At 33.8% G+C, this 27,808-nt stretch overlaps 1 protein-coding gene across 1 annotated transcript in view; it reads right to left on the bottom strand.

The window, feature by feature from the left end:
* Positions 1-27,808, bottom strand: part of Phip (PHIP subunit of CUL4-Ring ligase complex) — a 99,100-nt gene that overhangs the window by 45,685 nt on the left and 25,607 nt on the right. The window contains exons 8-17 of the mRNA XM_090338536.1: positions 20,198-20,419; positions 19,862-19,962; positions 16,888-16,958; positions 14,978-15,078; positions 14,846-14,886; positions 14,056-14,154; positions 13,367-13,520; positions 12,822-12,956; positions 1,279-1,407; positions 61-286 (exon numbers count right to left, since the gene is read on the bottom strand). Coding sequence (XP_090194662.1) covers positions 61-286; positions 1,279-1,407; positions 12,822-12,956; positions 13,367-13,520; positions 14,056-14,154; positions 14,846-14,886; positions 14,978-15,078; positions 16,888-16,958; positions 19,862-19,962; positions 20,198-20,419 — 1,279 coding nt within the window. The remainder of the gene's footprint in view (positions 1-60; positions 287-1,278; positions 1,408-12,821; positions 12,957-13,366; positions 13,521-14,055; positions 14,155-14,845; positions 14,887-14,977; positions 15,079-16,887; positions 16,959-19,861; positions 19,963-20,197; positions 20,420-27,808) is intronic.

Raw genomic sequence — 27,808 nt, 5'->3', positions numbered from 1 at the left:
GAAACTAAATTTTAACTAATTAGCAGTTGTGAAAAGGCAAACTTGTGGCCCTATACCTACCTGAGGAGGTCACTCCCATCTGAGGAATGAGCTGCTCCTCCCTGCAGTTCTCTCGACCTGGAACTAATCTCTGGTATCTTGATGGATGAGGGTTGCCATCAACATCCACCAAGAAAGGAGGGGGCATGAGATGAGGGGCCTGCTGAGTCTGTTCATCTAATACAAAATTGTTGGCATCACGGATAAGGGGCCGATAGTCACTATGAAAGAACATTTGATCAGCTATCTGTAAAAAGAAAGGTCAATAAAAGACTGGAAAATAAAAATTTATCACTATGAAGAACAACATTCTAATGAAAACACAAACACTATACAGTAAGTTGTAGGATTAAACAACAATTTTAAAAAATACTCTAGGTCTGCGGATATAGCTCAGTTGTATATTGCCAGCTTAATAACCACGAGGACTTGTAACCCCAGCACTGAAAGATTTCTTTTTAAAAAAAAACATTCTTTTCTTAAATTATAATTAAACCTCATCATTCAATGGTACTTTTTATAGCAACATATGGTTTATCTTGGATTCTTAGATACAGTAAGCATGGTTTACCTAGTATCTCACTATTTTGGGTGCTGAGATTGAATCAAGAGTTCCACTCTAGCTAAGCATGTACTTTATTCATTATTTATATAATATAAAGATAACAAATAATTAAAAAACTAAGTATTTCTTTCACTAAAATTTTGTGATACCAATTTATTAACAACTCAACCATGACAGATCTGTAACTTACTTTAAAATATCATTGCTTAATCTGCAATATTTTTAAATTATAAACTTTTATACTTTTCTATAATAAGCAAGTTAATTCTTTTAATCATTGTATAGATAGGATCTTCAAATATAAATCACCAGTAGGTCATGTATTTTTGAGAATCACATGAAGACTAACACTGTTTGAATGTGTATTATCTACATAAGCACAATATTTTATATAAGAGTCCAGTCTACAATATCCTAAGCACAACTACTCTAACAAGCTAAGAAAAGAGCTATTCCAAATATACAGATTTTTAAGTAAGGTCTAATTATCTTGTTTACTAAAAAAAGGAGATTCAACAGCCCTATTTTCTTCTTTTCTATATGTGAAAAGTTAAGTTTACACCATTTAAAATGATGTGCATTTCAAGCTTTATGTTATTTCAAAAACTGATAGCTCATAATATTTGAGTTTTTAAAAAGGACAAGAAATACTATAATATTTAAACATACTTTACCTTATCATATTTGCTACTGGACCCAAAACCAAAAATTAACAGGTGTCCATGAGAGTCTGTACATGCAAAATGCTGACCATCAGGAGAGCATTTGCAGTCAAATACTGCACCATGTCCTTGGCCTTCAATCTGAAATATATTTAATCAATAATCAGAAAACTGTCATCAAAACATTTAAAATCTGGTTACTACTGTTACTAAAATTTTATGATAAAGAATGTACACATCTTAATAAAAGGAATATGATGCACAAAAAGCACAGTATAATAAAAAAAGTGAGCATTCATGAAAAGTGCCAGATTATTAGACTTGAAAATTAAAGAACTCTATCCACAGATCAGACACAAATCAAGAAATGAAAGAACACCAATCACCCCAACCCATAGAACTGTTTCATATTTTTGTCCCAAATTTAAAACATAGCTGAGCCTTATAATCCATATCATTTCCACTCATTCATGTCCTTTCTGTAAATATTAACAATGAGTAACTGTAGCAAATTCCGACACTTGTCAAAGTAGTAGCCAGAGAACACTTCTTACATATGACACTAAATTTTTTTCTCGTTGGTAACAAATTCTCTAGTGGTCTGACTCATGTTTTAAATGATGAATTTCAAAGGTTAAAGAAAAGGGTTTCTTTACCTGATAATTGTTTTCTGTTTTCCAGTTCCATTAATCCAGAACGAATGGGTTTCTCCCTGCAACCTGTCAATCAAACAGAGGTGGCCAATCACCACTCTGAATTTTATGCTCTCAGTGCTTCTTCAGACTATGTTCCAGTTGAAAACTTCTTTAGCAGTGTTCTGAAAGAGGTAAAAATTCTACCCTATCTAAAGCACAGCTAGGGACTGAATTTCAGAAACAACTAAACAGGGAGTTGCCTCCCTAACAAATAATCACTAAGGATGATTTTCAACAAATGAGACTGGGTTTCTGGATTAGCAGAATCGGAACACACACACACATTATCAGGTAAGAAATACCTCCTTTCTGTTCCGGTATCCACTGATCTAGAACAAATTCAGCTTTATTAGTAATATCTCAGATAATGCTTTAAAAGAGAAAGTAGTCATTTTCTTTAGTATTAAAAATTTGGTGTAAGAATGGAAGTATAGTTCACCAAATGGAGAAGTGAGTTAAAATTCAGAAGAATGGTCAATTTCTCAAGAAAGGTATGTACTTTGGTTGAAAGAGAAAGCATCACTATAAAATAAGAAAGCCTCTGCCTAGGAAGTTAATGTAATACCAGAGAGAAGACTGTCCAACAGACAGCTAACTTTCCTGTGACTCAATGAAAAAGAAGAAATAAGCACAATGGTATTTATAAACACTGCTTTGTAAGACAATAATGAAAAGGGGCCAATTCCCTAAAATATAATTATAATAAATAAAACTAGTAAACTCCCCTAATGTCTTATAACCATAAAAGTATAGATAAGCAAGAAAATGAATTATAAGTGAAACAGGATTTCTCAGGTATAAAGAAGTTTGCAGGATAAGACAGCAGAAGAAGGTAATTGATCTGAATTGTTCTACTTAAGAAAAATTCAAAAACAAGAAAAAGATGCAGAACTTTTCTCCATATGCCGAAATGAAAGACTATAAGAAATGTTAAGAGTTCAAGATTTTGAAGTTTTCAGATTTCACCAAGTTACACAAGCTATTACAAATAGCTACTCAGGGGAACAAACATTTCCTCTAGATAGTTTTCTTATGTGTAATAGTTTACTTTTTTGCGAGGAAAAAAAAAACAAAAACTGCAACTATTTATAGATCTATAGTTTTCCAATCTACAACATTGTTTTTTAAGTATTATGATTTTAAGTGTTTGATGGTATAGAGAAAAATATCAGAAAGTAGCCCAACTCAGTAATGCCAGAGGAAATCTGACAGACTTCAGTGTGATACTTAGGATACATCACAGCTGTCAATGTAGCTACACTTAAGTTCAAAGATCATTGAAAGAATATTTTGAGATAGCTAAACAACTTATAAAGTTTCAAATAAGCAAACATTTAATATCTCTAAATCCTATATTATATTCTACTGTGAATATAGTAGTATATTACTAATTTCTTAGAGTTAAGGTTTTTGTTTTACATTTAAAGTAAATTTTATATGAAGAAAAAGCACATTCTGATTTAATCAGAAAAAGGGAGCTGAAGACTGTCACTCAAAATCAGCTCAGGCAGAGAGTGAGAGAGAAAGAGTCTGTGAATCTCATATTTCTATTAACCAGCACAAAGCTGGAGTAGAGAAAGATATGGCTCAAGTGGTAGAGGGCCAGTCTTAATTAAAAAAAAAAAAAACACCAACAAAAACAAACAAAAAAACCCACAAGTGGCACTGTGGCTCAAGTAGTAGAGTGCTAGCATTTGTCACAGAGAGGCTCAGCAACAGTGTTCAGGGTCCTGAGGTCAATCCCCAGAACTGACCAAAATGCTAAGACCACAGAATGGTCTCTACTAGTAATGGGTAAATAACCTATTATTTCCACAGAACAATTAAAAACATTTAAATAGTCACTAGAGTCTAATCCATTTCCAAATCCTAGCATTTGCTGTTTCTGAAAGGCTTATCAGAAGACCTGAATGAATACGAACATGAGTGTAAAAAAAGCCTGGAATGCAGACTCAAACTGTAGGTCAAAATCAGGGGGAAGGGGGGAGGTGAAGAGGCTAGGGGGAGGGGAGTCAGTCATGGGTCATGGGACTTGAACTCAGCCTGGGCACTGTCCCTGAGCTCTTCAACACAGGGGTACGGCTCTACCACTTGAACCACAGTGCCACTTACTAGTCTAAATATTTCAATCATGAGAAATACAGATGTCCAATCATGAGGAACTTAAGATGTTTAGATCTGAATATGATGAGAAGAATATACTTCTAGAGGATCTCAACTCAAAATACAAAGAAGAAAGCTAGTCTAGTCCATCGCAGAATCATCCTATTAGGAAAGTTTCACATCTGTAACTAGGGCTACTTTTCTTTTACTTAAAAACAAAAAAACAACAAAAAGTAATAATCATTGCTTGAATGCACATGGGAAATGGAAAGTTTGTATTATCCTTTTTCAGTAACCAGAAAAATAAATCTAAAAATACAAAAAAATTTAGTATGCATATGTGTGATTATATACTTCCTTCAATCTTTACTATTGTTCTACGTAAAGCAGGTGCTGGGCTGGATTTTTTTTTTTTAAACTGGTACTAGTTTGAACTCGATGCCCAGATGCTACTCCTGTGCTAGTACTGTGCCCTACAGCCTGTTAGTTGTTCAGTGGAAATAAGACTATCGAGTGGCTCATGCCTGTATAACCAAGCTACTTAGGAGGCTGGGATCCAGTCCAGGCTGGAAAGTCAATGAGACTCTTATTTTCAATTAACCAGCAGAAAACTGGAGGTGGTTCAAAATGGTAGAGCGCTAGCCTTGAGTGAAAAAGCTCAGGAACAGCACCCAGGCACTGAGTTCAATACAACAGATAAAGTAAATAAAAACAAAAATATAAATTGTCAAAAGTTTCCAAGCCTGGGCTGGCTTTGAATTAAGTGAGATCCTCAAATCGTAGCCAACTAAGTAGCTAGGCTTTACAGGTAGCTAAGCCACTGGCATCAGCAAAAGAGAATACTATCTTATGGGATATGATTACTTTGTAAGATTTGTTACTGAACGTAATCTTTCTTTTAGTACTAAAATTCTTTAGTTTATAGGGACAACATTATATATAAATGAAGGGCAGTTAATAAATCAGGCGGTGGTATTTGTTGATGGGGTATGTGATAAAATCAGATTAAACTATATGAAGTAAAAAATCATGTATTATATAAAAGTGATTTGAAAAATCAGCTCAATTCTCATCCAAAGGAAAACACTAAAAACATTTCCCCTTCAGACTTCCTTCTCTTTTAACCTGACATGGTAACACACGTTTGTCTAATATAAGTAACAAAGCTTTATCTCTTCTCCTTTTTGTTTTTATGAATACTACTGAAAGTTTAGTGCTATGCCTTTTATTCTGCCTTCCCTATTTTCATGAAGAAGCAATCAACAATCTACATGGAAAATATCAACATTATTTCTCTCTGTTCCTATCACTTCTAGTGGATCTCCAAATGCTGGGTGGCCATTTTCCTATAGGTAGACCTATACAATCAACATAGACACTGAAAAAGTAGTTCTCTTTTACACAGTTCCACTCAATATTACTGATGTGAAGATGAGGCTCATCATCCTCAATGTATTTATTAAATGCTTCATGCTTATCACTCTCCTGTCCCAAGGTCTGCTTCAAAGCACTAATGTTACATGAATTTCCTATTTACCTGTGTTATTTTGTATCTGAATGACCAACATAGTGTTTCTGACAATTCCGTACCTGAAGTATTACTAGTAACAATGAAATTACTGTTCTCTAAGCTAAAATTAACCAAAATCTCCAATGTTAACTGTTTAAAGATGAGTAAAGGGCAATAGATGATCCACTTCAATTTCTGGTTTATAATTTTTGATCCATTGTTTCCAAAATCTATTCCAAACAAACATTCTAAGTTAATTATGAACATGTCTTAACATTTACAATGTTTCTTACATTTATAAAATGTATTCTGTCTTATTAATCCAATTCCTATTTACCTTTGAAGACACAATTTCTATTCACTTGTACAGACTTTTCTGGCAATCTAGTCAGATCAGATCTCATAGCAATTGTCCTGTCATGCTTCATTTAAAACTATTCATCAATATTTTTCAGGCATGTTGAATGCCTGAAATCTTAATAAATGAGCTAAAAACCAAGCCAGCACTCTCTTCTTCAAATGTGTTTAAAACAAAATAAAGCAATCAAATAACTCATGAAAATGTCTCTATTTACACTCTAAATAATTCTACCTATTATTACTATGATAATTTCACACTTGTGATGTCAGGTCATGAAATATCAAATTATACATCAAAGTAATTAATAAAATACACTACTACAAACTGAAGAGACAAACTCACATTATAGTAAAAAATCCTAAAATCTATGTTTGGTATCAAGATTCAGATGAAAAAAAGACTAAGAAACTCCAGAAACTTGAAATGATTAGAAACTTTCATGACTAGAAAACTGAAGGAATGCCTTATTTGGAGAAGATGAAACAAAGACTGGAAACATTCGAAGCATCATATAACCTATTTTATTGATGAAGGTAGGAAGTAGAATATAAAAGGGAGGAAAAAACGGAAAGGGAAAATGGAGGGGAAGGGAAGAGAAAAAGGGTACTTTAACTGATTCACAAAAGATAAAATGATGTGTGCTATTCCTATTTTAAGCGTCCTCCTCTCTTTCCTAGAGATACAACTGTCTAAAATTAAACACAGGTCACACTGAGAACATGCTATGTCAGAAGAAGTATGCATGTACAAAAATTCTGAGTGGTAGATTGGCAGCCTCTGCTTGTTTGAAACGTTGCAAGGAGAAATATATTGTTCTGGATTAGTGGACACTGGAACACTTTTTTAAAATTGTCTTTTTAAGTAAAAGAGAAAAGAACAATTATAAAAATAAGGAAAACTTTAAACAAAAAAAAACATTATTTAGAATTTACCCATGAAACAAAAAAATCAAATTTAGTAAAACCATTTTCTAACAAAAGACACTGTACTCTTCAATTAAAATCAAAACCAGAGAAAAGGCAAGTATAGTACGACAGAAATAGAAATATATGGAGAGAAAGTCAGAAACAGCTAGGACCATAGAGAAAGGAAAAAGCAAGAGATAAAGGAAAAGTACCAAAGAGGTGAGAAAAGTTACAAATATGAGGCCTAAACTTTCCACTCCAAATGTCTTTTTATTTGTTAATGTCAAAGGGTCTGATGCTAAGAAATGAAGATGTTAATATTTTATGTCTTTCAAATTAGTGCTCATTTAATTAAATGTGTTAATTAATTGATTAGTTGTACAATGTGATAGATAATTCAATATGGGAAAAAGGCCAAAAATGTAACTTTGTTTTTTGGAATATGTGAATTTTAGAAACTCCTAAATCTGCCTATATCTCTCAAGGAATAGTAATACAAAAACATCAGTACAGATTTTGCTCAAATTATTTTCAGATTATTTCTGGGAATAATACATCTGCTTTTTAATCTGAAATTGGGGATTAGAGTCATCAGATTTTAGGAAAATTCCAACAAAAATATATTGCAGTTTATTGCTTGTCAAAACTGAACAAAAGCATCAGTTTACTAAACTATCTTCTCTGGTTTGGAGCATTCTTAATAAACTCTAGGTGCATCAATAAATCAAAATATATCATTTTCCCCAGTCATATAAAGAAAATGAATAACACTTGAATAACTACTAATAAAAACTTAAGTCCAGGAATTCAGGTTTTGAAAAAAAATTAAATGATTCTTAATGTTTGTAATTTTATCTACATTTTCTTTAGCTTCTTTACCCAGAGGAAGGGGTAGAAAGGGAGAGAAGGGAAGAAAAAGGTAGCGAAAAAAAGGAAAGAGGGAGACACAGAAAGAGAGAAACAAAGGTTTTTATGTTTTCCCCACAACACCTTTTAAAGCTAAAGTTACTTTCTTTTTAGTTAAATAAAACAGAGGGGAGGAATGCAAGGAAAATATATAGTCTATTAAATTACATACCCTATGTTAGAGTCTTTAAAACATCACACCATTTACCATATACTTATATGCCTTGTCAGTAATAAAAACAAACCAATAGCTCATTTCCCAACTGCTTTTCATTTAGATCCTCTTGTAAGAGGAAGTTAACAAACAAAAAAAAAAAGAATCCCATTAGGTTTTCCTGAAGAATATCCCTAGCCAACTTGAAGCTCCACTAATAATAATCAATTAGGAAAGTATACAGGCAAAAAAGGAACTAAACATTTTTATCTGAATTCTCGGTCTTAAATCTTCCGCTCACAAATTTAGACTACCCTAAAAAGGTTTAATAAATTTTGAAAAACTATTAAATTATACTGAAATACAGATAAAAAGATTTGCATGAATGACTACCATGAAATATTAATGTCTCATAATGAAGTAAAATATTTTAAAACTTATCAAAATATCAACAGGCATTAAAAAATCTAATTTTTTACTTGAAAATCTAAGATCTAAAAATTTAAAAACAGAATATTTTGTGTTAATTCTAATTAGCACACGATAGTGAATTATTACATGCACTCAATTATCTTACAAATTTTAAAATGGAAAAGTCAAGTTCTGATTAAATAAAAACCTCAGGTTTATTTCTTTTGGGATATACACCTGGGTTTGAACTCAGCCCTCATTAAGTCATACAACCCTTGCCCATCTTTGTTGTTATTGTTTACTTTCTGTCTATATTTTGCAGTGCTAGAAATTAAACACAAGGCCCCATATATGTTAGTTATGTACCCTACTACTGTATTACATTCTCAACCCTAACCTGTTCAAAAACAAAAACAAAAACCAAGCTGGGCACTGGTGGTTTTCACCTGTAATCCAATCTATTGAGGAAGTTGAGATCTGAGGATCATGGTTCAAAGTCAGCCCAGGCAGAAAAGTCCCAGTGAATCTCTTATTTTCAATTAACCACTCAAAATGCAAGAGCCATTGCTCAAAGTGGTGGAGCACTGGCCTTAAGTGAAAGAGCCAAGGGACATAGTCCATGCCCTGAGTTCAAGCCCCAGGACTGACCAAATGTGTATATGTGTGTATGTGTGCACCGCATGTGTATTTTTTTACTTTTTTAGGAGCACAGAGGATAAGCCTCAAACCATGATTCTCCTACATGCTTCACAAGTAACTGAGATTAACAGGTCCCAACTATTACACCTGGGTTATTTTTAAGATAGGATCTCAATAATTCTTTGCCTAGGCTGGCATGAAACCAAAATACTCCCTCCTATCTCTGTCTGACAAACAGCTTAGATCTCAATAGGGATGTGCCATCACATCTGACGTAAAATATTCATGCTTTAAAAGGTAGAGTGTTTTTGTCTCTAATTTTTGTCTTAGACTGAATGGTGAAATTTTCTTAGGCTGAATGGCAAAATATTACTTATTTTATAAGCCTCAAATTAAAAATTCTCTTGAAATATTACTGCCTTTCATAGTTTTAACCTAAAAGCAGTATTCTATGGGAATTTTTCATCCTCATTTCTGTCAAAATCAAGTCACTAGATATTTCACATGATACTCAAAACTATTAAATTTCATCCATGATTGAAAAATAATAATTTATCAGTGATTCAATTCGGACTCCAAGTTTTATTTTAACCATTATACATGGTGTAATGTATGCAACTCTAGCCAAAAGCTCCCCACATGACAGTGGGCAGTGAGACAGACCACAGGTGTTTCTGCCTCCTGCAGATTGCTTTTATTTTCTTAATAATAATTCCAGAGGCATTATTTCCTTCTTGACAATTGATATAAAGGGGGGGAAAGTAGGACATTTAAGTAACTTACAAATTAAAAACTGGAAAAAAAAAAAAAAAGAGATGATCACCTAGAAAGATCCATTTAACAGTTACCCCCACCCCAGCATTTACCTAATTACGTAATTGAAAATTAGTTATGTAATATCATTAAAATGACACAAAAATATATTAACACATTAGCAATCAACAAAAGCATGGGAATGAATCACAAATTTCCACTTAATAGCTGTGTGATTTAGGAAACTGTAGGCAAAGCAGTTAATCTCTGTAATGAACCATCTCTCCATTCATAAAATTATAAATAATAAAATCTATCTTGGTAAGTTTTATGAGACCCAAATGACAATGTTGGAAGTATTTTGGAAACAAAGAAAATCAGGAATCATTTTTTTAAAAAATCAGGAATCATTTAAAATCATTCAAAACATTAAAAGACCCATCTTGAATGACAGAGTTCATTTTCTGCTTTTCAAATGCAGGATTTTGTTGAATGCTATTTTTCTAATCTTTGTTTATGTTTTGTTTCTCCCAGTTTAAAAGGATCTGTAGATATTGTCCACTTTTACTAATTACATGATTATATATATATACTACCCCTTAATGAGTTTTCTATGTTTTATCCACAGGAACAGGAATAGCTCACCTAATTAAGCAATAATTTTTTTTTTTTTTTTGGCCAGTCCTGGGCTTGAGCTCAAGGCCTAAGCACTACCCTTGGACTTTCTCAAGGCTAGAGCTCTACCACTTGAGCCTCAGCACCATTTCCGGCTTTTTTTTTCTATGCATGTGGTACCGAGGAATCGAACCCGGGTCTTCGTGCATGCTAGGCAAGCACTCTACCACTAGGCCAAACTCCTATTTAGTACTGCTTAATTTCAAAGTGTTCAGTATATTATGGCTTAAAATTAATTATGACAGTGACTACATTACAAATTTATAATGCACTATAAGCATATTAGTTCAATCTCTAAGTGTTCCAATTTTTTATCTTTCAAAAAGATTAAGTAGTGTGATCAACTCACCTAAAAATGGAAAATCCACATTTACAACTGACAGTTTAAAGTAATATTCAATCATGGGAAAACTTTCCCCCATATACACAATATATGAATGCTTTCTGAAATATCAAGTTACAAATTGTAGCCACTAATATGTGTATAATACAATTATTTTCTTTTATAAGCTACAAAGACGAACTGAGAAATGACTGATGTCCTTACTCAATAGATATGTTTTCAAAAGAAGCAAATTCAAAACATGAAGAGGAAAAAAAAATCTTTAACAGGACACTTATGATTTTGAAAAATCCAACTCTATACAATCAAAAAGGAAATCCATCTATCACTAACAATTTTAGCCCAAATAACCAACAGTATCACTCTAGAAAAATAAGTACTTTAGAATTCTTATGCTGAAGTATGGCCATAATGAAAGACACTGCTACTTTTTGTGATTAATTACTATGGAAAAATTTATTCTAATTATTGACCTTATATAACAGCATCACTTTCATGTAATTTATGTGTGTGTATGTCTCAGTCCTGGGGCTTCAATTCAGGGCCTGGGCACTGTTTCTGAGCTTTTGGGCCCCAGGCTAGTGAGTGTTCTGCTATTTTGAGCCACAGTACCATTTATGGCTTTTAGGTGTTTAGAGATAAGAATCTTACTGACTTTTCTGCCCAGGCTGGCTTTGACAATTCTCAGAAGCTTGCCCCTATGTATACAGCAAGGACTATAGATATGAACCACTGATATCCAATGTTTTTTTAAAATAAGTCATTACGTTCATTACATTTCACAAATGACATTTTTTTTTCCTGACTATGCTGGGAATCAAATTCACTGCCTTAAACATTAGGCAATCATTCTACCACTAAGCTACATCTCTAGCTCATAAATGACTACTTTTGTGAAATAATTTGTCTCGCAAAGTAATGATGACAAGACTCGAAATTATTGTCTAGTGATTTACATTTAAAGCTTTTTATATTTCAATCTGGGCTTGGGTTAAGGCTAGTGCTCTACCACTTGAGCCACAGCACTACTCATGCCTTTTTCTAAGCAGTGATTAGTTATTAGTCTCATTGACTTTCCTTCCCTCGCTGGCTTTGAATGTGATCCAAGTAGGTAGGATCACAGGCCTGAGACACCAGCGCCTGGTTTATTTCTACATTTTAGAATATCTAACCATGTTGAAACAGAAGAACCGTTTTTCTTTCTTTTTTTATTTGAAAGTACTAGTGTTCCTAGGAAGCAATTTTTAATAAAAATATATATGCTATATAAATTACAGTACTTAAGGAACCCTTTATATTTCACGTAGTGATTAGAAAAGCAAACAGGACAGAGTAAGCTGTATGGGATTTTATACCACTACAAATAAATGTTTGGCAAAATTTGCAAAAAAGCATAATCCCAATAAATACACAGTGTGCTAATAATCAATTAAAGGTAAGAATTGCCTGAGTCGGGAGCTTTCTCCTTTATTTTTGACAGCTATAGGGTTTGAATGCAAGAGCCTGGGCACTATCCCTAAGCTCTTCTGTTCAAGGCTAGCGCTCTACCACTTTGAGCCACAGTGCCACTTCTAGTATTCTGGTGGTTAATTGGAGGTAAGAGTCTCATGGACTTTAACCCTGCTGGCTTTAAAGGGCTAGTTTCAAACCATGATCTTCAGATCTCAGCCTCCTAAGAAGACAGGATTACAAGGCATGGCCACCAGCACCAGGCATGAGCTTTCACTTTAAAACCAATGTATTTGAATACAGTTGTGTTGCTCTGGGAAACTATTAGAGAAATGCCATAAAAAAAACAACTTAGCCACGTGGTTTTTGAAATACTTTTTCCTCTAAACATTGTAGTTCAAACTTGTGAATTTATGGTCAGTGTCTCAAGGCTAAAAGTAAACTAGAACGGAACCAGTTACCACTAAATTTCTAATCATTGTAACGTTCATTAAGTTCAGTATTGCACTAAAGGTTCTGAATATTCAAAGGAAGAAATTTAAATTAAAAACAATGTTCTAAGCTGTTTTTAAATGGATTTCCTTTATGATATAGAGTATCTTTATGAAAATGTCCCAAATAACAAGTATAAAATAAAAATGACATAATTACCATGTTAAAATAAGACCGAACTTTAACTCCTCTTGCTAGATCCCACACTATCACATTTCCATCGTGACCAGCAGAAAAGAGAACTCTAGGATCAAATGGATGTGGCTCAAGAACAAAGACTTCATCTTCATGACCCTGCAATATTTTTGAAGTGTTAAAAGATTTACTAACATTAAAAAGGGGAAAAATTTAATTAACCTTGTTATCAACAATGCAACATTTCTAAAAATTTAAATGCTAACAACTACTAAACATATCAATATACAAAAAATGAGATGGACTAGTTATAGTGTCCACAGTATCAATGTCATTTAATGAAACATGACTATATCACTAGATACCAAAATAAGAAAAGTTAACTACAACCCAAGTCAAACTGTTTAAACTGCCTTTCAAAATTATTTCCATTAACCCCAGAGCCTTTTAGCTTAGTAAGGAGGGGCTTTTACCTAACATAAAAGACTGTATTTCTCAATGAAAATAATTTATCATCAGTTTCAGTTATATAAACATAAACAAAATCAGTAGTTGTCTTTTCCCCTTACCATGAGAACATGAATAAGCTGACCAGTGTAAGAATTCCAAACTTTCAGGGTCATATTATTGACTGCAGTTATAACTGTGCTGTCATGTCGATCCCAAGCTACCATAGTCACTTTCATTTTTGTGATTTTATCTTCTATTCCTTGAAGACTTTGGCTGAAAGTAAGAAATACAATACCTGCATTTATGGATAACTAGCAATTGGCAATAACTGAAACAAACTTTTAACAAACACAGAATGGTGGTAAAAGCTACTACAATGTGTCACAAAATCAAGGACTTTCATTAGTTTAGCACTGGAAAGCCATTAGGAAAGATGACCTGGGGCAACCATCACTACTGTAAATTATCCAGGTTCACTGAATCTATAGCACTCTGACATGGCCCTCTCACTTCTGCTACTGCTGTCATACACCAGCTGCTGTGCTCTCATCTAAGACAACAAAACACCAATACAGGGAAAACAAAATATTATTCCTGTAAAGCAACTTGTGCTTAAGAAACAAGCGAATGCACAGGTTTCTTCATATATGCCAATGAATAAAAATTAACACCATCTCCAATAGCACTTCGAATTATTTCATAAAAGTAAGTTATACATGGTATGAAGCAATTTTAAGATTTTATCCACTTCAATCTGTCATATAATACACAAAATAATCTCATTTAAGTTTGAAATTTGATCATTTACCCTGCTGGACGAGTAGTCATATCCAACAAAATGCTCTTCCATTCTCTTCGCTTAAACTGCCAAATACGTGCTGTCCCATCACGACTACCACTTACAAACCTGCATTAAAAGATGCCCAGTTACTCAAGAAAAATTACACCTCTATTATGAAAATGCACGTTTCCAAGATTTTCTTTTAAACATAGTATTCCAATAAACAAACTAGTCTCTGTAGTTCTAAGAATTTCTAAAACATTAGGTCCTCTGAAAACTCTGTAAAAATATATCCAGGTTTATGACCAAGTCTAAAAAATAACATTTAAAAATGATACAAGGGGAGCTGGGAGTTTGGCCTAGTAGTAGAGTGCTTGCCTAGCATGCACAAAGACCTGGGTCCGATTCCTTGGTACCACATACCTAGAAAAAAAAAGCTGGAAGTGGTGTTGTGGTTCAAGTAGTAAAGCACTAGCCTTAAGAAAGCCCAAGGACATTGCTCAGGCCCTGAGTTCAACCTCCAGGACTGGCAAAACAAAAAAACAAAAAAGATACAAGGGTACCCTAAAAATATAACTGAATATAATTAATAGTTTCAAAAAAAAACCTAGGCTTTTTAAAAGCTCCTTTATTAAAAGCATTTAATTAAACACTACAAATAAGATATAAAGATACATGCTTCCATGGAGGCTACATTTACTTGGTCAGGAGCTTTACATTATGTGATTACATTAATTCCCACACAACCTAAATTATAACAGAATTATCTCTATTTTCTAATTTAACTAGGAATTAGAGGCAACTGTAAGTATTTTACCTGTTACTAGTGTTGGAAAACTGGATACTGTCAACTTTATCCTACATTTAAATAGACAAAAATCAGTAGCTGCAAATATATGATTAAATTCATTTAAATTATGCTCACCCAACTACTTTCATTAATACTTACAGTATGAAACTCCAATTCTGATATTTTCTCTGGCTGACCTGATCCAAAGAAATAAACTCTAATAATGTGGTCTGTGCTTCCTGTGGCAAGAAACATTCCACCTATGAAAAATAATAGCACACATACAACCTTAAAATTTTCTAAAAAGTACACTTAAGCCACATTATCAAATGCTAATAATATTTTCCCTTAACCATATTTACCTTAAACGTATATTGAATTACAACTCCAAAAAGCTTGATAATACAGGTTTGACTATTTTTCATATTTTCAGAAATTTTATTATTACTTAACTGTAATCTTACCTCGTTAAAATTAGGCAACCCCCCCCCCGAAAGATGGCACTCTAATCCCATTTTAGTTAATAAAATTCTATCACACTTTTAAGACTAGGTCCCTTACTAACTTGTTAGTACAAACCTAGATATCAAATGAGCCTATTCTCCTCCAAATTCATTTTAGACTTACATACATTCTACTTATCATCATCTATAAATGCGATTTTAGTCTCCTTTAGAGCAATACCTACCTGGTAGTGTCAAATTCTTATATATGATCAATTCATTGGAACCTTAAAAAACAACTTATGTTTTAAAAGAATGAGCATAAATTTGACCTATCATGAATAAATTAAAATAGCTCTGTTTGGGGGTCAGGAGTTTGGACTAGTGGTATGCACAAAGACTGGAGTTTGATTCCTCAGTACCACACACATAGAAAAAAGCTGGAAGTGGTGCTGAGGCTCAAGTGGTAGAGCTCGAGCCTTGAGAAAGTACAAGGTCAGTGCTCAGGCCCCAAGCTCAAGCCCAGGACAGGCAAAAAAATAAATTAAAAAGATCTATGTTTGTGTTAATGCTACAAAAAACATGGTCTAATGACAGCAGTCCTGAAAGTCAGTATTCAAAAACTGGATACAGAAATAGAAAATTCTGCATTTGCTTTTCAAAGCAAATTCATTTCAGTTTACTATTATTCCTCAAACACAGGTAAAAGAAACAGGTATGAAGAACTATGTAAAAAAATAGGTTTAGTCCGACTTTTGGCCTTAATGTACTATGTTATCTCTCATCTCTTTTGCCATCCCTTGGTTATCTCATATTGTTACAATATTTCACCTTGTTATCTGACATATTTTATATGTGCTTAATTGATTATTTGAAATTGGATAGAGAAGAAGGGAAATCAAGATAAGCGGGGGGAGGGTGGGAGGGAAATGGGGACCATGTCATAAGAAAGGGTATCAATGTTTGTGATGTTATGCACCTTCTATCTGGTGAATATAATGTAACCCTTCTATTAATCACAATGAAAAAATAAACACATATAAAAATAGGTTTAGTCATTTGTGCAATATTTTTCTTATCCACTTCAAATAGTTAAGAGATCATTTAAAAAAAAACCAATCAATTCAAGGTGCTGATGTACACAATTTGAAGCATAAACATTATCTTTGCTAGTATTTTTATTTTTGTTGTTGTTGTTGGTTGTGGGGCTCAAACTCAGTCTGGGTGCTGCCACTCAGTTCTTCAACAGAAGGCTAGTGCTCTATCAATTGCAGCCACAGTTCTGTTTTGGGGATTTGAGTCGTTAATTGGAGATAAGGACTCAGATCTCAGCCTTCTGACTATAATAGAAGTGAGCACCAGAACCAGACTTATTTTCAGTACTTTTTTATAGAGCGAGAATAATCTTGAATAAAACAAATACCTATGTATGAATCTATAACTCCAATAATCCACAGAAATAGCAACCAAATTGAAAATACCTTATTTCCAATAAAATGATTACTTCTCATTCTTATTTACTAATTAGCTCCAGAGTATGTATGAGGATGTAATTTATAATAAAACCTCAACATATTTTATATATTCTATTAGACAAGTGGAAAATTAGGGCTGGGGGACTCTCACCAGCACTAAAAGAAGAACAGATCATCTGAACTCCAGGCCGCGGGCGTTCTGTGAATTTTGTAGGTCTTGGACTATAATAAAGAAAACAGACCATTAAAAATAACCTAAAGGAATCAGAAACAAGCAGTTTTAAAAGCCACAAAAACATAATAAGCAACAGATGTCTCCCTTCCTGTAAACAACTTTGATATCATATGACATGATTTTGTAGGGCCTATTGATTAAAAAAGAAATGTACACATAGGACACAATCCCAAAATCACCATGACACTAGACACTAGTTTTATTTATTTTTAATCTAACATGCTTGGTTTTTCCTATAACATAATAAAAATATATAATACATAAAGAAGTTACTTGTAAACAGAACACACTAAAGAAACAGGTATTAACTGTCATTTCTAACATTCACCTTTGTATTATATATTGAGTTTCTTTTTATCTAATGTGATAAAACAGTCTGCCAAAAACAAAGAACCTTAGCTTAGCCTAGTGAAAATCTGAAGGCCAAAATGTTATGTCAAATGGAAAGTTAATTCAAAATAAGGATCTTCAGAAATGAGGTATACTCTACTACATTCACATTGCTTACTTTTATTAGTATTTTTGTGTTAATTTTGATTGTTGTATATTTAAAACAAAACTACATTCAATTTCAGTTAAGACAATAGCTCTAACACATTAACAATGTATACATAATGTTCCTATATAATTACATTTTAACCCCTTCTGGTAAACTTTTCACCTAGTTTTTCTTCATTTGCAAAGAAAGTATAAAAATAATTAGGACTTTAACCATAAGCGAAATATCATAGCTTTCACAATCCACAGCATTCAAAGACAGCACAGTTTTAAACACAGGGATGGTTTGGGGGGGGAGGGAGTATAAGTATAGTATTTCTTACACAAAAATTATATTACGAGGAACAATAATCCTTCTATTAAGAATAAACATACTTTGTAACAATACAGTTTTTAAAAAGACATTTGTACATAAACATTTAAACTGATATTTTTCTTACAATTCAGGAATGGTAAGCATCAAGATTAAATTTTATTCAAGTGCAAATTCACCTAAATTAAAGTGAAATTATGAAAAGAACTAAATGTGCCCATTCATCCATTCTTATGGAATACGATAGCTCTACCTCGTGTTAACTTTGGCAGAAATATTCTTTAAAGCCAAGTAACCATTAGTTGGAACTTATTTCAAATATGCAAATAATCCTGCAAAACTGCCATTGGTTTTATGTTTATAAGGAAAAAAGTAGGCAAGTACAAAAATATTTTTAAATGTACATTTGAAGAAGTATTATTAAAGGAGTCTTTAACTCAAGACCTCCTGAGTCAGGTCTGCAGTCCTTCTATGAATCAAGAATGTGATCTTAGTCAAGTTCATGTTTTTGTACCTTAGTTCTCTTATCTGAAAAATGGGAATAATAACAGAAACCATTTGAGAGTTGTTGGAAATATTAAATTTGTTTATTCCATGTAAGGTTGTCAGTACAGTGCCCAACACACCCAATAAATATTATAATAATATTCAATAAAGTATACATAGCCCATTAATGAATATGAAAAAACTTCTCAAGGGTATAGAAACATATTATACTGAGTAAGGTAATCCTCAAGGAGCACAAACAAGGTGACAATCTTTGCAAAACATTTTGTTTGTAACCTAATTACTAAATCACTTTCAGAAAATAGGAAAAAACACAAGGCCATCAAGGCTCACAAGGAGATAAAAATGGTCAGCTTCAATCCATACCACAAGCAAATTTCCCAGCTTTTATGATAAAAGTGTTTGTTAAGAGAAATTAAAAAAACAAGTGCTAATGGTTCACAACTGTAATTCTAGCTATTCAGCAGGCTGAGATGTGAGAATCACTGTTAGAAGCCTATCCAATCTGATTAATACCCAAACCCCAGAAGTCAAGGTGTGGCTCAGGCCTTGTGCTAAACAAAAAAATAAATCAGTATTTTTTTTAAAGAACTCCGCATAAAATAGTGCCCAGGTCCTGAATTTACATGTCCCAATCCAAAATACATAGTATTTACATCTTTTGAAATAAAAGATACTTTTATAATGGCATTAAGCTACTGTAGTAGTTCTCGAATGCCCCTGCTTTAAGAACTACTCTTCAGGAATATTTGTACACCAAGTTCAAGATACATGAGCTGCCCATTGGAAGCAACTGTGTAAACAGCATTATGGAAATTGCAGATATGTACATATGTTGTTAAGTAACTCAACTTGGGCTAACAAATATAAACAAGTACTGAGGTATACCTTCTAACCTGATTAACTTTCTACTCAGAGTAGAAAAAGAAATGTCTATTTAAACTCTGAAATCACTAGGTACAGTACTTCCCTGTTCAGATGTTACCTACAGGCCAAATATAGCACTGTCTTACCTGACTTCATCTACTTAAAAAACATGGTACACAAAACAATAAAAGAAAATACTGTCAGGATAAGAAAAATTCCTTTAGTTACAGGAAGGCAATTTAGACTTTTATCACTTGTCCAGCCAACTTTTGATAAACTCAAGATTTTAATAGGTACCCACATCTATGTGTGTACATATCTATATTGATCTATGGCTTCTGTTTTACCTTTTTCTCTAGATCTACAAAAAAAAAAACAAAACAACTAAAATTCCTCCAGATAATGAAATTCATAACTTAGGTATAATAGCACCAAAAAATCTATTCAAACAAAACTACAGGACACACAGAAAATGATAATAGCTATTTCTAAAAGAAAAGAACAGAGCTAGGGCAAAGATAAGAGAAAAAAGCATGTAAGTTAATGTAAGAAAATTTCCTGTGAAGCATGAAAAAAGGGGAGCACTAAAAGAGGTCAGTAAAGAGAACAAAAAGAATTTACTTAAAAAATAAATTAATTTATTCTTAATTTCATTTATTTTTGCAATTCTAATCATTAAACACATGAAATAAAATAGCAACTGACTTTATTTTAAGTGTTCCAGCATCCCACAGCCAAAAACAAATAGTGCCATCTGCTCCAGTAGAAGATAGATATCTCTTTGAACCACTGCACAATGGCGAAAACTAAAAAAAAAAAATCACAAGGGGAAAAAATAAATCTTTATAAGAGTGAAATGTTCCAGATAATAAAACCTACTGTTTACCATACTAAAAGTAATTAACATTAAAAAAACACACTCGAAGTATGAGTACTGTATTTTAAGACTATATAATTTGTAAAGCCAAAAATACTAATTTTTTTAATATTCTAGATTATAAAAGCAACACCTTAAAACACTATAAGGATTGAAACAATTACCTGTAGTGATGTAATAGATGCACTATGCCCCTGAAGAACAGCTAAAGGTGCACAGGTTCGAAGACACCAGACACGAATCATTTTGTCACAACTCCCAGCTGCTATCATAGTATTCTCATAGTTCACTGCCATGTCTGATATTTCAGCAGCATGTCCTCTTAAAGTAGCTAATAACCTCCCATCATCGGTTGCCCAGATTTTCACAAGACAGTCATCAGAACCCTTGAAATAAAATAGATAAAGAAAATTAATGTGTGTTATGCCTATTTCCCAAAATATTATTAGGCAATCTCATGGTTTTGCCCTGATTGTGACCCAGGTTCAACTCAGACTTCCCAATCCAGCTAAGAGGACATGCACATGCCACCACATCCATCACTGAAGTTCACATTAGGCTTTCAAACCACAATCCTACCACTACCTGCCTTACGAGTAGCTACAATTAGTTATAAGCCACTATGCCATCCCCCTACAGAGGCTCTCATATAGAGACCTACAGGACAATTTGAACCCAAGTATGGTGTGATGGTACACACCTGTACTATAAACGACTCGAGATTGGGAAGATCAGGATTTGAAGTCAGCCTAGGAAAAAAAATAGCAAGACAGACAGCCCACCTAAGCAAAAAGTTACATGTCTGTAATGCTGTATATAGTAAATATGGGAAAGAGGATTGCTGTCCAAGGCCAGCTATGGAGATGCACGGGGGAAGCTGTATCAAAAAGTAACAAGTAGAAAAGGCCAAGAAACATGTTCTACTGAAAATGTATTTCTGGGTGTACTGAAAATATATTTCAAGTAGTAGAGTACCAGCAGTGAGCAAAAAAACTGGGTGAAAACAAGAGGCTCTGAATTCAGGTCCCAGTACAAACAACAACAAAAAAAGGTAAGAAAAAACAAACAGTCCATCTAGAAACTAGACAAAAGTATGATCAAAGACATCAGAATATGAAATAACAGGAATAATTCAAGGAACTGCTAACCTGAAGTTTAGTTCAGAATGAGGTGTACAAAAGTGGGAGGATGAAGCAATGTGACAGGTAATGTAAATTAATAAAGGGTATTACAGAAGTGAGTACCAGGAGAATCTGTTATTACATGGGCCCAAGTTAGACATTTCAACCTTGATAGAACAGTATATATTGAGCAGAAGGTGGTTACAATGAAAACAAGAGATAGAAATTGTTGATTTGTGTGTAGGAAGAACTATAGCAGACCACAAAAAAATTTCAGAAAAATGTCTGGCACACGTGAGAACACCAGGTAACTGCTGAATAGTAAAATGAAGGCTTTAAGACATTTGTTCAACTCAAGTTCTTTAAACTTGCATAAATAAAAGTCAATTTCTTCACTTAATTTGCTTAACTACAAAAATGTAACATAATAAATTTAGTTTTCTAAATGTAGACTAAAAACATTTGAAAAATAAGTGTGCCTGCACTAAACATGTATAAGCACTTTACTACTTAAATGACATTCATATTAGGACAGAAATAAGTAATCTAGAGATGATTTACGGTAGGTAGTTGTATACAAATGCTATACTATTTTATGTTAAGTTACGCAAGAAACCATGGTATCACATGAACACTGCATCTTTTTTTTCTTTTTCTTTTTTTTGCCAATCTTAGGGCTTGAATTGAGGGCCTGGGTATTGTCTTTGGGCTTTCTCTAGATTAGTGCTCTACCACTTAAGCCACAGTACCACTTCCAGCCTCTTCTGTGCATGCATAATCAAACCCAGGGCTCTGTGCATGCTAGGAAGGCATTTGATCAGCAGGCCATGCTCCTAGACCCTGTGAATTCCATTTTGAGGTATTTAAAATGAAGGTTAAACACTACACAAGCTTCATTTTTGTGATTACTTTATTCCCTGCTTATACTGTTTCATACCAAAGACCAAGTAAGGGGCCTAGTGGTAGATGCCTTCCTAGCGTGCACAAAGCCCTGTAATCTATTCCTGGATATCACACACAAATAAAGCCAAATATGGTGGTGTGGCTCAAGTGCTAGAGCACTACCCTTGAGAAATCTCAAATATAGTGTCCAGGCCCAGAGTTAAAGAAAGCCTCAAACTGGCAAAATTACAGTATTATCTCAATATTATCCTTAATGTCAAAAAATCCTATCTAGAAATAATATATATACATATATTATCCTGAAAATACAGTGGTATTTTCAAGAATACATGGTTAGAATGAGTAGAACCAACGAAACTTGTCTTTGTCTAAGAATTTGCTTATTCCATTGCTATACTCAAAGGCCACATACTATTAATTTTTATGTGCTTTTAAAACATTTACAGTGAGATCACTTATTTTTTTCAAAAGCTTTTAATATAATAAAGGTGATGGCCCCAATGATCATGCCTTCCAGTATGCTATTAGATCTTATAATTCCTAGCTTCTTATTAAGTCTAAAATTAGTTCCAATTTTAGAACAGCAACGTTTCTTTAAAAAAAAAAAAAAAAGTTAGCAAGCTGGGTGCCAGTGGCTCACACCTGTAATACTAGCTACTCAGGAGGCTGAAATCTGAGGATTGTAGTTCAAAGGAAGACTGGAGTAAAGTCTGAGACTCTTACCTCCAATTAACCACCAGAAAACTGGAAGTTGTGCAGTAGGACTAAAGTGGTAGAGTGCTAGTGCTAGCCTTGAGCTGAAGAGCTTAGGGACAGTGCCCGGGGCCGAGTTCAAGCCCCCCCCCCCCACACACACACGTTAAACAAAACAGATAGAACACAAATATCAACAATATTTGCAGGTGAACATCTATAAATTATGTTTACATCTGGCTTTACTGTTCTGAAAAAAAACTAATAAAGGGTCTACAGAGCTCTGATTTGGCTCTAACTTTAACAAACTAAATTTTCCTTAAAACAATTAAAACATCAACTTCTAACAAAAATCTCAAGAAACAATTTCAAACATAGAACCACAAATCACTCAAATTTAATGGATAAACAGAGAACTTAAAATCAATGCCCCAAAATTTAATACTTTAACTAGTTTCTGGAAGGCAAGTTTTAATGGCTTAATTCAAATTGTGTTCATGTAACAGAAAATTAAGTTACAAAGTAACTTGTTCAGAGTTCTTTTTGTTCTGGCTTATTGAACATGTACTTTGATGACTGAAATAAATACATTTTGAGCTCATTAAGGATGTGGTTACAAAACAAAGTTGTAAAATTGCAGATGGGGGCCAGGAGGGTGGCCTGGTGGTAGATGTGCTTGCCTGGCATGCATTCCTTAGTATCAAATACACACAAAAAGCTGGAAGTGGGGCCGTGGGTCAATTGGTAGAGTACAGGCCTTGAGAAAAACCTAGGAAAGTGTGAGGCCCTGAGTTCAAGCCCCAGAACTAGCAAAAAATAAAAATTACAGATGACAACTATGTGGTGTTGAATAATGAGGAAAAGACAGTGCAGAAGAATAAACCTTTCTAACAAGAAGAAAACAGCATACTTCAGGGATAGGTTACTTTGCTGAGATGATCTTAAAATTTAAACATAGATATTTATAACCTCTACCTGAGATACACCCAAATCATATGGTCAAATCAAATGTTACTATTTGGACATAAAAATAAAAGAATTACATGAGTTTTAACTTCAAATCAATAAAAGAATTCTGAATTCATTTAAGTTTACTTTCCTGGAAGAATAAACTGCTTTCTAACTTGTCTTGCTATTATTACATAGTTCATGCTAGTCATCAATCTCACCTCCCTATCAGAAACAGAAAGCCAAGACAAAGACATCATTTACATTGTCACCTATAACACAATTTCATTTTTTGTTCAAGATAAAAAGTGCTTTGCTCTTCTGGCAGAATTTAAACTTGCTTACAATGTATATTTTGTCAATTTCTTTTTCCAACAGGAGGCCACCACTACTCTTTCTTATTAATCCACTGTTTCCCCCACAAATTCTCCTAAACATCAGTGGCAATCTGTGTGTCTGACTACTGTATGCACCATATACTCTACAACATATACTACAAATCGTTCAAGCCCCACAACCCCCCCCAAAAGTTCTACAAATCTAAAAGTATGTTTTTACTATTAAAAAATTCATAATACACCCACTACAAAACAGGAAAATATGAAATCCAACTGAAAACAGACTATCACTGTTTATCATTAAGCTTTATTAGACTACATTAAGTATATGTATGTACGTACATACGTACACACACACACACACACTCTCTCTCCCTCTCCCTCTCCCTCTCTCTCAATTCCCATCCTTTTCTCAATGCTTTGTATGTCACTCCTATTCCTAATATTAAAATAAGACATTTTTTCAAGCTCATTGTTTTAGTCAGAGTACTATAACAACAACAAAAAAGACTTGGTCATTTATGAGTAACAAGAATCTATGCCTTACAGTTGTATATGATGTAGGATTGAAGATCAAGGAATCTAACAATTGAATGTATAGTAATAACTATCTGCTTCTTGAGTAACATCTAACGGTGTCTCAACATGAAATATAGGGTCAACACACTCTCTAGGGTCTCTCTTCTATGAGTTGAGTCATTCCATTAATGAGGGCAGATTATTAAAGGACTCATCTCTTAATATCACTTTGGGGATGTAAAAGACACAAATATTCATACAACAGCATTCATCAATGACCTTCACATATCTTCAAATCCTAAATCTCCCTTAGGATTTCTCTTTCATAGCATACTCATCTCTTAGCTTCTAAGACATACTTCCTACTCCAATCCTCTAATGCAACTCTACCTCAATTATTATCAAATTGCTCTTTAGTCTGCATTAAAGGTCGAAGGTCCAATTTTTTGTCCTTTTTATAATTTTTTGCCAGTCCTGGGGCTTGAACTCAGGGCCTATGCACCGTCCTTGGAAACTTCCACTTACAGCTTTTTCTATGTATGTGATACTGAGGAATCGAACCCAAGGCTTTGTGCGTGTTATGCAAGTACTCTACCACTAGGACACACTCCTGGCCTGAAGGTTCAGTTTTTTTTTAAGTTACATATACACAAAGTAAAATATCCTTTTTCTCTAATGAGTGAATTCTAAGCTACATCTTCTAGCCAAGAAGAGGTCTCTCTCTTGTGTTCCCACTCTACTAAGCATTTCTATTTTCCTTTCTAAACACACTTCTCAAGCTTTAAAAACCTTCCACTCAAATACTTACCACAGTAAATGAGGAGACATTCTAAGTTGCTGAAAAACTTTAAAACATGTCATCTCATAACTTATTTCCCCCTCTTTTCATATACAAAGCCCTCTCTCAAGTCTTTTTTTATTTATGTGTGTGGGTCATGGGGCTTGAACTCAGCCTAGGCTCTATACCTGAGCTCTACAACTCAAAGCAATCACCCTATCCTAGAGCCAAGCCCCACTTCCCATTTTCTAGAGGTTAACTGGAGATAAGAATCTCAGGTCCTTTTGTACCCAGGCTGGCTTTGAACTTAATCCTCAGGTCTCAGCCTACTGAGTAGCTAGGGTTACAGGCGTGGGCCACGGCACCTGGCCCTCTCTCAAATCTTAAAGATCATATTGTAATGTGTTAATTTTATGCTTTCAACTGTGACTGTTCAAGCTCTGGTGACTTCATTTCAACCTATCCTTAACAATCGTATCATTAAAGACATTCTACCTGTTGTGGTTGCACATACCTGCACAAAAGGAGTTAAGAGACTCTTAAGTCATTTTTATTTAACAGACTCACTCTGTCTTATTAACGATACATTTTACTTACTGTGCTATCTCGATCCACCATTTGTTCTCCTTGGCTTTGAGGAAAGAGACCAAGAACTTGGAGGTCTTAAAAATGACTTAGTTTCCTATATGAACATGTCTAGCTCTAGATGACGACCTGTATTTAGGCTATGTCATACCCCCAATAACATTCAATTATATATATATTCTCTGTTTATCAAAACCCTTTTCTCTCTAAGTTTGCTTTGTCCAACTCAAGCAGTGTCACTTCCAGGAAATTACTGTAAAATTTTCTGGAACTTTGAATTAAGTAACTCTTTTCTGTGGTACTTAAGCACTCTCAAAAAATTTTTGATAGATACAATACTGCCTATTTACCATCAAAATATTTCATCTCTATACTGTATGCTTTACTGTAACTTCTTACAATAATAGAAATACTTGATGTTCCTTTGCTCTAATTTAAAAGTGTTATATTTTTCCTTCCAGGAAAGAGAAAGAGAAAGCTCTGTCTTTGATGTAATTGACTTCCACATTTTTTCTTTCATCTTGACAATTCATTAATTCTATTTTCTTAAATAAATAATATAAATTAAGAGAATGATACTGAAACCAAGTGAAAAACTCTTTAAAAGTTAAGGGAAAATTAAGAGGTGATAATTGACGTAATTATTCTATCTCCTTTGTAAGCTTTTTAAGTTTTGCTGGTTTTATCTTACCCCTATCAGTCTTGTGGGCACATTCACTAATAAGATTGTCTGGCACAAATAAGGGGCAAATTTTCCTAATACAGAATTTCACATGCTAATTTGGATGATAGCCTTTTTAAATTTTGTATAGCATTTATAAATGTTTTCTTGGGAAAAATATAAAATAGAATTTTCATAAATGTATAAAGTTAACAGCAACAGCAGATAAAACTTCATGATTTCTTTCAATACACCTTAACCATACATTATGCCATTCACTACCACAAAAGTTAGCTTAATTATTTGAATCATGTATTCCTGTTTTTTTAAAAAACATAATAAAACTGGAGATTTAAGAGGTAATCTGCTAACGTTCCACGACTAGAAAGCCAAACAGTCATGATGCCTGACCATTGTCATACACTTCCTGCAGCTGTGCCTGCTCAGAAAACTCAATACAATTAATCCCTAGAAAAACTTTTCAAATATATCCACACAAGTATCGTAGAAATAAAATTTCAATTTCTTAAATCCCTAAATACGTTGAAAGGAAATACATATTACCAAATGGTCAATCATAATCTATTGTCCTAAAGCTTTATCCCATCAATGCTTAAAATTGATTTTTTAATCATTAGCATTTAGTGTCTGCTAGTTGAGTGACAATCCATCCGACATTCATTCTGCTTTATGAGGAAACAGGAAGAATGAGCTTATATGTACCCTACCATGCTAACAATTTAAAAAGGATCTTAGAAGTAGAACTTTTTGAAAATTGCTCTCACCTTTGCATATATATCACCAGTAGAAAACTAAAATAAGGTGAAAGGGAAAAATCTGATGAAATAAAATTTACAAATACCTAGATTAAAGATAGTAATAAAATGTACAAAAATTCCCTCCAGGGCCAGGAGTTTGGCCTAGTGGTAGAGTGCTTGCCTAGCATGCACGAAGACCCAGATTTGATTCCCGGTTACAACATACACAGAAAAGCTTAAAGTGGTGCTGTGGCTCAAGTGGTTGAGCTCTAGCCTTGAGAAAGTCCAAGGACAGTGCTCAGGCCTGAGTTCAAGCCCCAGGATTGGCACACACACACACTTCCTGGGATGGGAGTGTCGCCTAGTGATATAGTGCTCACCTAGCATGCACAAAGGCCCAGGTTTGATTCCTTGGTACCAAATACATAGTGGTGCTGTGGTTCAAGTGCTAGACTTGAGAAAGCCCAAGGA

The sequence above is a fragment of the Megascapheus bottae genome, chromosome 8 (assembly GCF_031878675.1).
Source record: "Megascapheus bottae isolate mThoBot1 chromosome 8, mThoBot2.hap1, whole genome shotgun sequence".
In the NCBI taxonomy this organism is placed as follows: domain Eukaryota; kingdom Metazoa; phylum Chordata; class Mammalia; order Rodentia; family Geomyidae; genus Megascapheus; species Megascapheus bottae.
The sequence above is the reverse complement of the archived record's forward strand: the minus strand, read 5'-3'. Positions and strand labels throughout refer to the sequence as shown.